The sequence below is a fragment of the Mobula birostris genome, chromosome 10 (genome assembly GCF_030028105.1).
Source record: "Mobula birostris isolate sMobBir1 chromosome 10, sMobBir1.hap1, whole genome shotgun sequence".
NCBI classification, from domain to species: domain Eukaryota; kingdom Metazoa; phylum Chordata; class Chondrichthyes; order Myliobatiformes; family Myliobatidae; genus Mobula; species Mobula birostris.
Window position 1 is genome coordinate 96,424,234 of NC_092379.1, and position 12,233 is coordinate 96,436,466.

Genomic DNA, 12,233 nt, shown 5'->3' on the forward strand with positions numbered 1-12,233 from the left:
AAAGGATGTATCAAATGTCCGACGACTTATTTTCTCTAAACTTAAACAGGACATAATAGAGGAAAGCCAATAAAAGACAGTAGGTGGATTAGAATCCTTCCACTTCAGTAAAATGGCTCTCCTAGCCAATAAAGTTGAAAAGGCTATCATATATTGAGCAGAAACAGGAATATTTCCTGGTTTCAGTGGGGTAATCCCAAATATTGCTGTAAGTAAATTAGGTTGTAGGTCCAGATCCAAGACTTTTGATAATGTTTTAAAAACAACTCTCCAAAAGTTGTCTAGCTTTATACAAGACCAAAACATATGAGTTAAAGTGGCCACCTCATTATTACATCTGTCACAAATAGGATTGATGTTGGAAAAAATACGTGCTAGTTGCATCTTCTATCTCTTCAGTAACCTCTTTCACAACTCTGGGATGTAGTCCATCTGGTCCTGGTGACTTATGCACCTTAAGAGCTTTCATTTTGCCTAAAGACATGTTGGTTATTCACAAGCATTGCTGACTAGGACATACAGAGAATATAATGTAAGATCTGCTAATGGTGGTGATCTGTAACTAGTTCATGAACTATCCATGATTCAGAGATAGATCAAAGTTTTTATACGGTGCCAAGTACACATAAAATCCAGTATTCCCATGGGCAAATCCCAGCCACTAAACTAGGAGAGATTAGGTCAAGGTTGATGGATTCAGAATGCTTGGAACACTCTCAGCATCCTGGATGCAGGAGAACCTGGATACTGGGTGTGCTCCGAGCATTTGCAAATGGACCTGAAGCTGCAGAAAGGAAACGTGTAAAGCCCACTTCAGGCTTTTCTCCCGCATCACTGCGAAGATCATTGATTGACAGTTTATATCTCCTTTCATCTGTGATTTTTCTTTGTAAAAAGCTGAAGATACTGAAGATCTGAAATAAAAAACAAAAAGATGTTAGAAACAGTTACCAGGTCAGGCTACATGAAAAAAATAATTATACAGACTGAAGATCTTTGATCGAAGCTGGAAAATGCTCTGGAATGTTATTGGAATGTTTCCAACATTTTGTATTTTATTGTTGATTGCATGTGTCACTTGATTGCACCTTTGAGAAACTTTCCATCAATTACTGATGAATAAACATAGACTGATTGGATAGTAAATGTCCAGATTGAATTTGTCTTGCTTTTTTTGTGCAATTTTCCAAGTAGCTGGGTAAATAACAGTGTGAAAATTGCATTGGAATATCTTGCTTGACTAGAAGCACTACTCATTCTGGAGTGCACATCTTAACTACTTCAACAACCAATTTGTTTGGTTCTGAAGCTATTACTGTATCCAGTACTTCCACCTGCTTCTTGATATCAGGTCAAATGAATTGTGTGAGGAAAAAAACTTTCCTCTAAATATTTCCTTCCACAAATCTCTGCCCTCTTATTTTATACTTTCCTGCCTTGGGTAAAAGACTGTAACATCTACCTTTTCTATGCCCCACATGATTTGATAAATATCTATAAGGTCAGCCTACAGGCTCCTTTTCTCTAAAGAAAAACAATTACAGGCTTGCCTGTCTCTCCTTATTAGTCAAGTCCTCCATTCCAGGTAACAACCTTATGAAACTTTTCTCAGGAGGAGAAATATTCGTTGAGGATTCTGCCTATATCCTGCAGCTCCATGCAGGGAAGCCACTTGGTCTTTGAAGGGACCTATTCTCTCTCTAGCTACTCTTTTCCCTTAATTAAGATACTTCCTGAAATCTTTTAGGATTTTCCTTAATCCTTAATTTTCTCTTGCCAAGACCATCTTTGGTCCTATGTTTGCCCTCCTAAATTCCATGTGTATACTCCTGCATTGCCCATATTTCTCCACAGATTCATATGGCCTTTTCCTAACCTGAGCCTTAATAGAACTCGGCATTCAGGGTCCACTTCTGCTAGCCTTGCCCTTCACCCCAGCAGGAACATACAAACTTTGAACTGTCATTATCTCACTTTTACAAGCCTACCACATTTTGGAAGTCCAATTGGTCACAAATATCTTAGTTCAGTGGTAAATAGATGGAAACTCGTTTAATGGCTTTCTCATTATCAGCATTTTTAAAGTGCTGATGGAATACACTGGATGTTGTTTTCCTTGCTTTTTTTGATGATCTGGTGGTGTATTGTCCTGCAGAATTACACTTTAATGCAAGCTATCCTTTCTTGTGGCAGAGGTAAGCCACAGAGTAGATTCTGAAAAAACATGACTGAGTAACACTGGGCTAACTTGCAATAAAATACATACCTGAAGATATTCAAACAATTTTGTGATGCATCTGACCTTGATGGAACTATTATGATGAACTCGCCCTTAGTGGTAAGACCTTCAATGCAAATAATAGTCAGAGTCTGAGTCCTTAACTAGTTTGCAAGAGGGGCTTTTAAAATTTGCATTGCATTTTGTAAATTTGTACTTGATGTGTGATTTGTTTAAAAAGACATTGAGTATTCTACTCATGATTTAATATAGTTAATGAATAATTAAATATACAAAATCTGCTGATTAAAACTGTCTACTGAAATTATAATAGTGATAATGCTTTAGATGTATGCATTGCCTGTAAAGCACCTTGTGATATCCTGAGGACATGAAGACATTACGTAAATGTGCATTAGTTCTTTTGCTGTAAGTAGTAGATATGAAATCCTAAACAATGAATATTAAGCTTCGTGGGAAATTGTAATCATGAATTATTATCCTATAAGCAACTTGCTGTGTTAGTTCTTGTAATGTAGTATATCAGTCCTAATTTTTCTAATGTCATGTTTTCCCTTTATAGTTTTGCTGATATACATCATCTGTAGCATATTTAAAGATTTATCATGTGAAAAGTGCAGTCTTAAGATTTACTTTGAATAAGAAGTGCTTTGAGTGTTTTTATTTTAATGTAAAGGAAGTATAATCAAATCATTGGATTTCAGAGGGTGTGCGACCTCCAGTAGAAGAGCGAACAAGTGAGGCTGTTGAAGTTGATGACGAAGAAGAAATTGGTGTTTATCAAGAACTCACATCAAAAGAGGCACTTGATGTAGAAAAAATAATGGAACAGTTTGATCAATCTATATCAAATTCCGAAGCTTTTGCAGAGAAGATGAGTAAAGATCTCCATGTATTAGATGAGGTATTCATATAAAGTAAATGTTCTTGAAAGTCTTGATGTATTTGCTAAATGTTCCACATGGATTTGATGTTTATTTAGCTTTCTGAACCTTGGATCTTCTTAGAGAGAGGCACACTATTTCATTTATTAGTTAATACAATGTGCTCTTTATGGTGCTACTAGTTGAATTACTAGTTGATTGTTTGAATTACTTTTACTTGCTGAATTACTGAAAGTTGGTATATTATTGTATTCTGTAAAAGTCATAAATTGATAGATGCTGTAAGTATTTACTGATAAGTACAGTATGTACAATCATTTCTTTGATAAAGAAAACTTCTAGTTTTTATAATTTTGCTATAATGGTGGAATGGAAAATGGGTTACTGATATTACTGAGAAAACATTTAATTGTTTTGAAAAGCTACAAAGTACTGCTTATAAACTGCCAAGCTAGAGTAGCATTTAATACCTTAAGAAAAATGGTTTACATAATACAATCCGAGCATTTGAATTTCTACTTTTCAGTGAAAGATACTTGGACTCATAATTACCTGGAATAAGTGTTTTCTTTAATTTTAATATATCTGTTGTTCATCATACACCACCTTTTACATTCACGAGAAAGTCTGCAGATGCTGGTAATCTGAAGCAACGCACAACAAGATGCTAGAGGAACTCAGCAGGTCAGGCACCATATATGGAAAATAATAAACAGTCGACGTTCAAGCTGACACCCTTCTTCAGGACTGAGAAGGAAGATGCCAGAATAAAAAGGTGTAAGGGAGAGGAAGGAGGCTTGCAGGAAGGTGATGGGTAAATCTAGATGGGTGGGAAGGTCAAGGGCTACAGAAGAAAGAATCTGATAGAAGAAGAGAGTGGACCGCAGGAGGAAGGGAAAGAGGAGAGGACCCAAGGGAAAATAATAGGCAGGTGAGAAGTAAAAAGTCCGAGTGGGGAACAGAGGTGGGTGGGGGGATTTGATTACCAAAGGAGAAATCAATATTCATGTCATCAGGTTGGAGGATACATTGCTTCATTGCTTTCCAGAAAATCTTTTCAGTCTGCATGGGTTTTGTTGAGCTTCTAAACTGAAAATATATGCTGGAGATACTCCATTGAGAGAAAAAAGTAGAGTTAACGTTTTAGTCAACAGTCTTTTAAAAGAATTGGAGAATTTTCCTATCTTTTCAGTATTTTCTGTTCTTTTAAAAAATTTTTTGACTTTTAGTAACTGAGCTTCTGGCTGTTTAACTCTTTAATCTTGGCTCCATTTCTCCTCTGACTGGACACTGATGAACCCATTTACCTGTGATGCTCCTTTCAACAAACTATGCATTTGCACTCCTCTGTCTCTGTTGGCTTAACTTCCCAAATTGCATCACCTCACACTTAATCTGTATTGAACTCAAATTTGACACCCTTAACTCATCAAAATTCTCCTTTAATCTACGATAACCTTCTTCACTATCAACACCTCCTAATTTTATATCAATGGTATGCTTACTGATCAAGCCTTGTACATTCATATCCATATCATTTATATAAATAACAAGCATCCCAATACTGACCGCTGTGGTACACCACTCATCACCAGCCTCCATTCTGAGAAAAAGCCTTCAACTTCCATCCTCTGTTTCCTACCTAGAAGCCAATTTTGAGTCAAAGCGATAGTATCAAAATATGAATATGTCGCCAAATAATACCCTGAGATCTATTTTCTTGCAAGCATTTACAGGAAAATAAATAAGTACAATAGCGTTTACAAAAAACTGCAAGATAATAGAAAAACAACCAATGTGTAAAAAAAGGTAACACTCAGTGGCCACTTTATTAGGTATACCTCTACACCTGTTCGTTATTAGGTTTATTATCACTGGCATGTGATATGACATTTGTTAACTTAGCAGCAGCAATTCAATATAATACATAATCTAGCAGAGAAAAAAATAATAAAATTTTAAAAATAACAAGTAAATCAATTACGTATATTGACTAGATTATTAAAAATGTGCAAAAACAGAAATACTGTATATTAAAAAAGTGAGGTAGTGTCCAAAACTTCAATGTCCATTTAGGAATTGGATGACAGAGGGGAAGAAGCAGTTCCTGAATTGCTGAGTGTGTGCCTTCAGGCTTCTGTATCTCCTACCTGATGGTAACGCTGAGAAAAGGGCATGCCCTGGGTGCTAGAGGTTTTTAATAATGGACGCTGCCTTTCTGAGACACCGCCCCCTGAAGATGTCCTGGGTACTTTGTAGGCTATGGGGAAGAAATGTGTTCTAAGTAACTTTGACTGTGGAAAGATTATTGTTGCCAGGCAGGATGATTTGAGTTTCTTAAAATTGCTGGTCTCTTGAGATTTTTATGAACAACAGTCTCTCAAGTTTACAGAGAATGGTGTGAAAAACATAAATCATCCAGTGAGCAGCAGTTCTTTGGGGAAAACGCCTTGTTAATGAAAGAGGTCAGAGGAGAATGGCCAGACTGAATCAAGCTAACAGGAAGGTGACAGTAACTCAAATAATGACATAACTCAAATAACCACGTGTTACAACAGTGGTGTGTAGAAGAGCATATCTGAATGCACAACATATCAAACCTTGAACTGGATGGCCTACAGCAGCAGAAAAGCACAAACCTACATTCCTGGACTCAGTGGCCAGTTTACTGTAGACAGGAGGTACATACTGTACAGTATATATAATACTGAGTACATGAGTTATAGAGTCTGTAGGTTGTGAACTCAGTTCAGAGTTGAGGTGAATGATGTTATCCACATCAATTCAGAAGACTGATGGTTGTAAGTTAATAACTGTTTCCGAACCTAGTGGCTCCTGTATCACTTACTAGCTGTCCCTGGATTCCATGGGACCTAACCTTCCAGACCAGTCTACTGTGTGGGACATTGTTGAAGGCCTTGCTGAATTCCAAATAGACAATATCTACTACCCTATCGTCATCTACCTTTGTGGTAATTTCTTCAAAATAATTTAAAGGTTCATTACCGCAGCTTTCCATTAACCAAGACCTACTGACTCCTAATCAAACTCTGTTCATATGCTGGTATTTGCCATCCCTCAGAATTCCCTCCAGTAACTTCCTGACTTGTCAGTTTGACTGGCTTGCAGTTCATTGAATTGTCCGTACTACCTTGCTTAAAATAATGGAAGAATATTAGTCACCTTCCAGTCTTCAGGAACCTCACCATTGTCTAATGATGAAACATTTATCTCCTCAAGAGCTCCATAATTTCTCCTCTAGCCTCCCATAATGTCTGAGGATACACTTCATTAGGGCTCCCCTCTTTTTCCCTAAGTTTTAAAAACTCTTACTTCCCTAACATTTCCATTTCTGATGAAAATTGCTGCCTTCCTTACTTGCTGATTATTTCCACTCTTTAAGTTTTAATTACATACTTTTAGCCTTTCCACTATATTGTCCATGTACATGAAGCTTTTTCTAAATCATTAGACACAAAAAATCAATAACATATATATAGATAACTGCACATTTTAATATGTCCAGACATGTAAGTAACGTTGATGGTTATAGTGTACATTAAGGTTCTTGTATATCTTTCAGGCAAACATACGATCAATCATTGTGTCTGAGAAGCAAGTAACTGAACTAATGGAGTTGATCGATGTGAGTCTTGTTGAAGTGAGAAACATTGAACAAACTCTTCAGACCTATGAAGAACTGTTGCAGAGTGTTAAAGAACAGATGGACCATATTCACCAGAGTAATAATCAGTTACAAGTCATTGATTCTAACCAACAAAAACTTTTAGAGGAAGTACTTTTTCTTGTGGTAAGCAAGCAATGACCGAACTACAGGTGGGACAATAAGAGCTATGTGATTTTGTCATTTACAGGTTTACAGACCCCTTGGTTAATGGTAAGGGTCCGTGGCATAAAAAAGTATGGGAATCCCTGTTTTAATGTAACAATCTTTAGGAAGCATGGCCAAAACAAAAAAGTTTAATATGACAAAGACACTGCTTCAATCTGTATAAATGAAGCCTCAAATGCTTTCACAAGAAGAATAAATGATTTAAAAGAAAACAGGCCTGCTTTGCACAATTTCAATTGGGCTTTTATTGCTAAAAGGCTGGATGTACATGGAGAAAATTTCATGTATATTTCATCTATATTTGATTCTTCCATCGTTTTCCTTCCTGTGTATGGAAATGAATTGGCAAGCTGTGTGCATAGTGACGCATAGAGTGACACAACTCACTGGTGCGCCAGCACATGCAATTCTTGTGCTTTATGTAATTATGTTTTATGTAATGTTGTCACTTCCTTATAACTTGGTCTAGTTTCTGCAAATCAAGTTTGGCAAATTTACTTCGAAGATTTATTTAAAGAAGAATTTAAATCAAAGTTAGGGGTCTAATTACTAGTTAATAAATTTCATATTTTGTATCCTGCAAGCAGTTTGACAAATATCCTTTGTGTACTCATAAGAATGAAAGTAAAAAATCAAAAATAGTTTTCCAACAAAGAAATTGTCCTTGAGCTATAACAATGGTGTAAAATATAGCATTGGTTTGTTACTTTCTATAGTATATTTTTCCCCAACAAAGTGACTGACCACTACTTCAGAAATGAAATGTTTCTGCTATTTATTTATACATTGAAGCAATGCTTTCCTCTTTTCTGATTGAGATTTCAGGCCCATGTCAGACTGTGAGTAGTTTCATTCATAGTCTTGTGAACTGAAAACCATTTGAAACTAATTAGTCTCTATTTGCATAATGTGAATAGCCTGAGGGAGAAGAAACTACTTCTCCATTGTAAGTATAATTATAGAATTTCAGATTACTGTGTCACCTGGTATCTCAATTTAAGATTTGTCTTTGTATCCATTTTCCGTATTTTTGATTTGTTCCTGGCCAGCAAATGTTTGCATTTGAGACATATTTAATTTCAGTTTTCCAGTTTTTATAAAGTAAACCCATATAGCTCAATCTTTAATGATAAAAACTGAAGCAGTTAGTTGGCCTCTTTGCAAAACCATTAAGCATTTAACAGCATCATGAGATAAATAGTGAAACTATATACAGAAAATCGTATTGGGAATGAAAAAGAAACTTTTCATTTACATTCTCCACACACAATGAGAATATTTTAAGTTAATTTAAGGAGATGTGCAAGAGCGTGATATGGCTTTCTGTCTACAAGATTACTAGCATGGATTTTTTTCTCTTTGATGCATCTTGCAAACTACAATTCCTTCTCATCACTCTTGTTATAATGCAGTGAATATTTGGCTTAGATTTAAGGATACCTTGTTCCATTGTGTGTGCTGAAAATATTTTATCTTGTATGATTTAAATGATTTTACATATCCAATACATCATGATATTCTGTGTCTTTTTATAATACTGTAATTATTGTTTTAATAGGACAAGTTGGACCTTGCTGAAGAACATCAAGAGGCTTTAAGGACTGGTGATCTGTCCATACCTGACAACTTAAAGGCTTGCATTGCTGCTGTTGAAGCTTTGAATAATTGCATGAATGTTAGGTTATTACCGGGTATGCTCCATTTTGGCTCTTCTACATTATGTAGTTTGTAGCTCTTGGAGTTAATGAATGTGTAAATCCTATAAGTGTGTGTGTGTATATATATATACACACACACACACACACACACACATATATATATATATATATGTATGTATGTGTGTGTGTGTGTGTGTATAGGCACACTCAGTGGCCACTTTATTAGGTACACCTGTACACCTGCTTGTTAATGCAGATATGTAATCAGCCAATCATGTGGCAGCAACTCAATGCACAAAAGCATGCAGATATAGTCAAGAGGTTCATTTGTTGTTCAGAGCAAATATCAGAATGGGGAAGACATGTGATCTAAGTGGCTTTGACTGTGGAATGATTATTGATGCCACAGTGTGGTTTGAGTATCTCAGAAACTCTTGATCTCCTGGGATTTTCACACACAACAATCTAGAGTTTACAGAGAATGATGCAAAAAATGAAAAAGAAATCCGCTGAGCGGCCATTCTGTGTGCAGTGAGGCCTTGTTAATGAGAGAGGTCAGAAGACAATGCCTAGACTGATTCAAGCTGACAAGAAGACGATAGTAACTTAAATAACCACAATTTCCAACAGTGGTGTGCAGTAGAACATCTCTGAACGCACAACATGTTGAACCTTGAAATGGATGGACTATGTAGCCAGAAACCACAAACAAACACTCAATGACCACTTTATTAGGTTCAGGAGGTATTTGATGAAGTGTCCACTGAATATATGTGAGTCCGCCAATTAACTTTAATATTTTAGACCTTGATTAATAATAAATGCAATGAAGTGCAGTAGAACGTTCTGTCATTGTTCAGTATCTTTCTGAAGGGAACGTAACTCTATCTAAGCACCCAATTTGAAGACACTTTTTTTCTTGAGTATATTTTTTTCATAAGGAACCAAAAGTACAAGAAGGATGCCTTTACTCAGCACAAATTGAATAAAGCACTCCACTCACCTCCAGATTGACAAACCAATCTATCAGCAAATAAAGGCTACAGGTTGATATACCATCATTTTACACTCAATTGCCACTTTTTAAGTTACTCTCACCTTCCTGACAGCTTGAACTAATTTGGCCAGTTTCTGAGATATTCAAAACACTCTGTCTGCACCAACAATTATTCCATGGTTAAAGACACTTAGATTACATTTCTTCCCCATTCTGATGTTTGGTCTGAACAACAACTGAACTTCTAGATGATGTCTGCATGCTTTTATGCTTTGAGTTTGGCCACTGAGTATATTTGCTGAGTCACTAATAATTGGATGCATCAGAAGGGTTTAGTCTTGTGTCGTGTCTTGAGGTAAACATCAAAAATGGGGAAAAGCTAGCAGAAAATTATTTCTTACAATGCTGCAGCAGATATTTTTATCATTCTTTCATTTAACACACAACAAATTATTCAACTGTGAGACAACTATGAAATTCATAAGGCAAGAAATTAAACCTATTAAGAAATTGACTGTGTGCTATAGATATTTTATGCATTCAGTCTTAAATCCCTAAGAGATATTAATCACTGCTATTGCTTCATTGGAAACAGATGATATACCAAAAGATTTTTGAAGTAATTGTTAAAGTATTTTAGAAATATATGGTAGATCTGTCGAATAGTGATGTGTAAGGGATTGAAATGGCTTTTCACCCACTGAGCTAAACCTTGCCGCAGGTATAATTTAAAGGAATTATCTAGCAGCTAATAGTACAAGAGCAAAATAAATGACGGGAATATTCACCAGTTCATGCAGCATCTGTGGTAGGAAAAATAAGAATTTGTTTCAGTTAAAGGCTGATATTATCAGCAGTATTGTCAACAGAACTGATTTTACTGTGAAGGCTGATTTATACTTGTGCGTACGGGCTATGCTGTAGCCTACACAAGTGGCCTACGCCGTTGTGAGCATTTATACTTGTGTGTTAGTGTGACTGTGTTGCTCTGCAATTCACCGCCAAACCGCTAGTTGATGGTGGGGTTTCTGTGCCACTGTGTTGAGTTTCTTCCTGTACCTCAAACAGTGGCAATTGAAACTGAGCACATCATGTTGGAGTTGGAGCTAATAAATGTTGAACAAGAGTTTCTTTTATTGAAATTACTGCAACGCAGAAAAGAGAGAAGACATCGGAGGAGACGGTGTGTACGACTATTGAACGGATTGAGGCAGAAAGAGGGTGAATTTTCTGGGCTTGTCTGGCCACTGAGAGTCATGGATTAGGAAATGTATTTCAAATATTTCAAATATTTTTACCACTCTTCAAGTACGAAGAGTTGTACAAACGTACATATTTTCGGACTTCCTCAATTAGCCTCTCCTCGATTTGGTTCATTTTCATGCTCAACTCATGTTCTTCTTCTCTCTTCTCTGTCAATTCTGAAATGGCAGAGAAGAAGAAGCAACCGGAAATGCGTAGGAGGAAATGCGATGCTACCAAGCGGACCAATCACAGTTGTTGCGGTCTGCATCGCCGCGACACGTAGTTACATTTTGGGAGAGGTGCACGTTAGGCTACGGTGTAGAGTACAGCATAGGGTACACGGCTACGGCGTACATTTGACGCAGAAGTATAAATTGGGCTTAAGTCCGTACATGTTTTCACTGATTTTTGGAGCTCTAATTTGGGAAAATCGTATCCCCTTTTGTAACTATTGCTGGTTGATGTCAACAAAAACATAGCATAGGTAAATTCACTATATCTATACAGATGTGAAATGAGAAATGGTACTCCTCATGGGTTAACTCACTCCTTTCACACACTGAGTATTGAGGTGATGAAGATATATACTGTATGTCCTGAGCTAAGGAATTTCCCAATGCTTATAAACTGCTGCAGTTTGTGAGATAGTCATAGCAATGAGGCTACAAGCTTCATTTGATCTTGTAGCCACAAAAGCATACTGTTGATTCAGCATTTCACCTTGGAATGAAGCTTGTGGGAAATATGAGTTGTGGGCCATTATCTGTAATATTAATTGGTTGCTTTAACATGAAATGTTCCTTAATACTCTGATTTTATTAGGCCATCGGAAAATGCAAAGTGTTGTCGAGCAATTAATAACATTTGAAAATTTGCGACAGCTATTTGAAAGAAGATTCATACTGCATATTAACAATATATTTGTGCAACAGGTAAGACTAACAATAAAGTTAGAAGTTTTTGGAATAAATCTGGTTAGGAAAGTTTTTGTAAAGCTTTCTGGTATATGATCAAAGTTTCAAGTATGTGATATTATGCTGTTCTGGTTTATAACTTTCTTAATACTTTGATAAACTATAGTTAAATGCATTGAAGGTTATGCCTCATTCGTTGGTCGTATCATTTTTGAATATGACATGATCTAATATATCTTGAATTGAATAGAAAAAGTTGTGTGAATAAGCTAATTCTAATTTGATTTTGCTTACCATTCTTTTTGATACTTGTTTTCTTGATGAATGGATATTAACTGACTGGGCAATACTCAGCAAACTAACTTTTACCTGTTTAATTAAATATTTTACATGCTTTCAGCAGACCTTACAGAAAGTTTGTTATCCATGTCATTGTTAACTTT

The 12,233-nt window shown here is 36.2% G+C and overlaps 1 protein-coding gene across 1 annotated transcript in view; it reads left to right on the plus strand.

Moving 5' to 3' along the window:
* Positions 1 to 12,233, plus strand: part of LOC140204181 (exocyst complex component 1-like) — a 105,967-nt gene that overhangs the window by 37,404 nt on the left and 56,330 nt on the right. The window contains exons 4-7 of the mRNA XM_072270645.1: positions 2,944 to 3,143; positions 6,707 to 6,934; positions 8,535 to 8,667; positions 11,699 to 11,808. Coding sequence (XP_072126746.1) covers positions 2,944 to 3,143; positions 6,707 to 6,934; positions 8,535 to 8,667; positions 11,699 to 11,808 — 671 coding nt within the window. The remainder of the gene's footprint in view (positions 1 to 2,943; positions 3,144 to 6,706; positions 6,935 to 8,534; positions 8,668 to 11,698; positions 11,809 to 12,233) is intronic.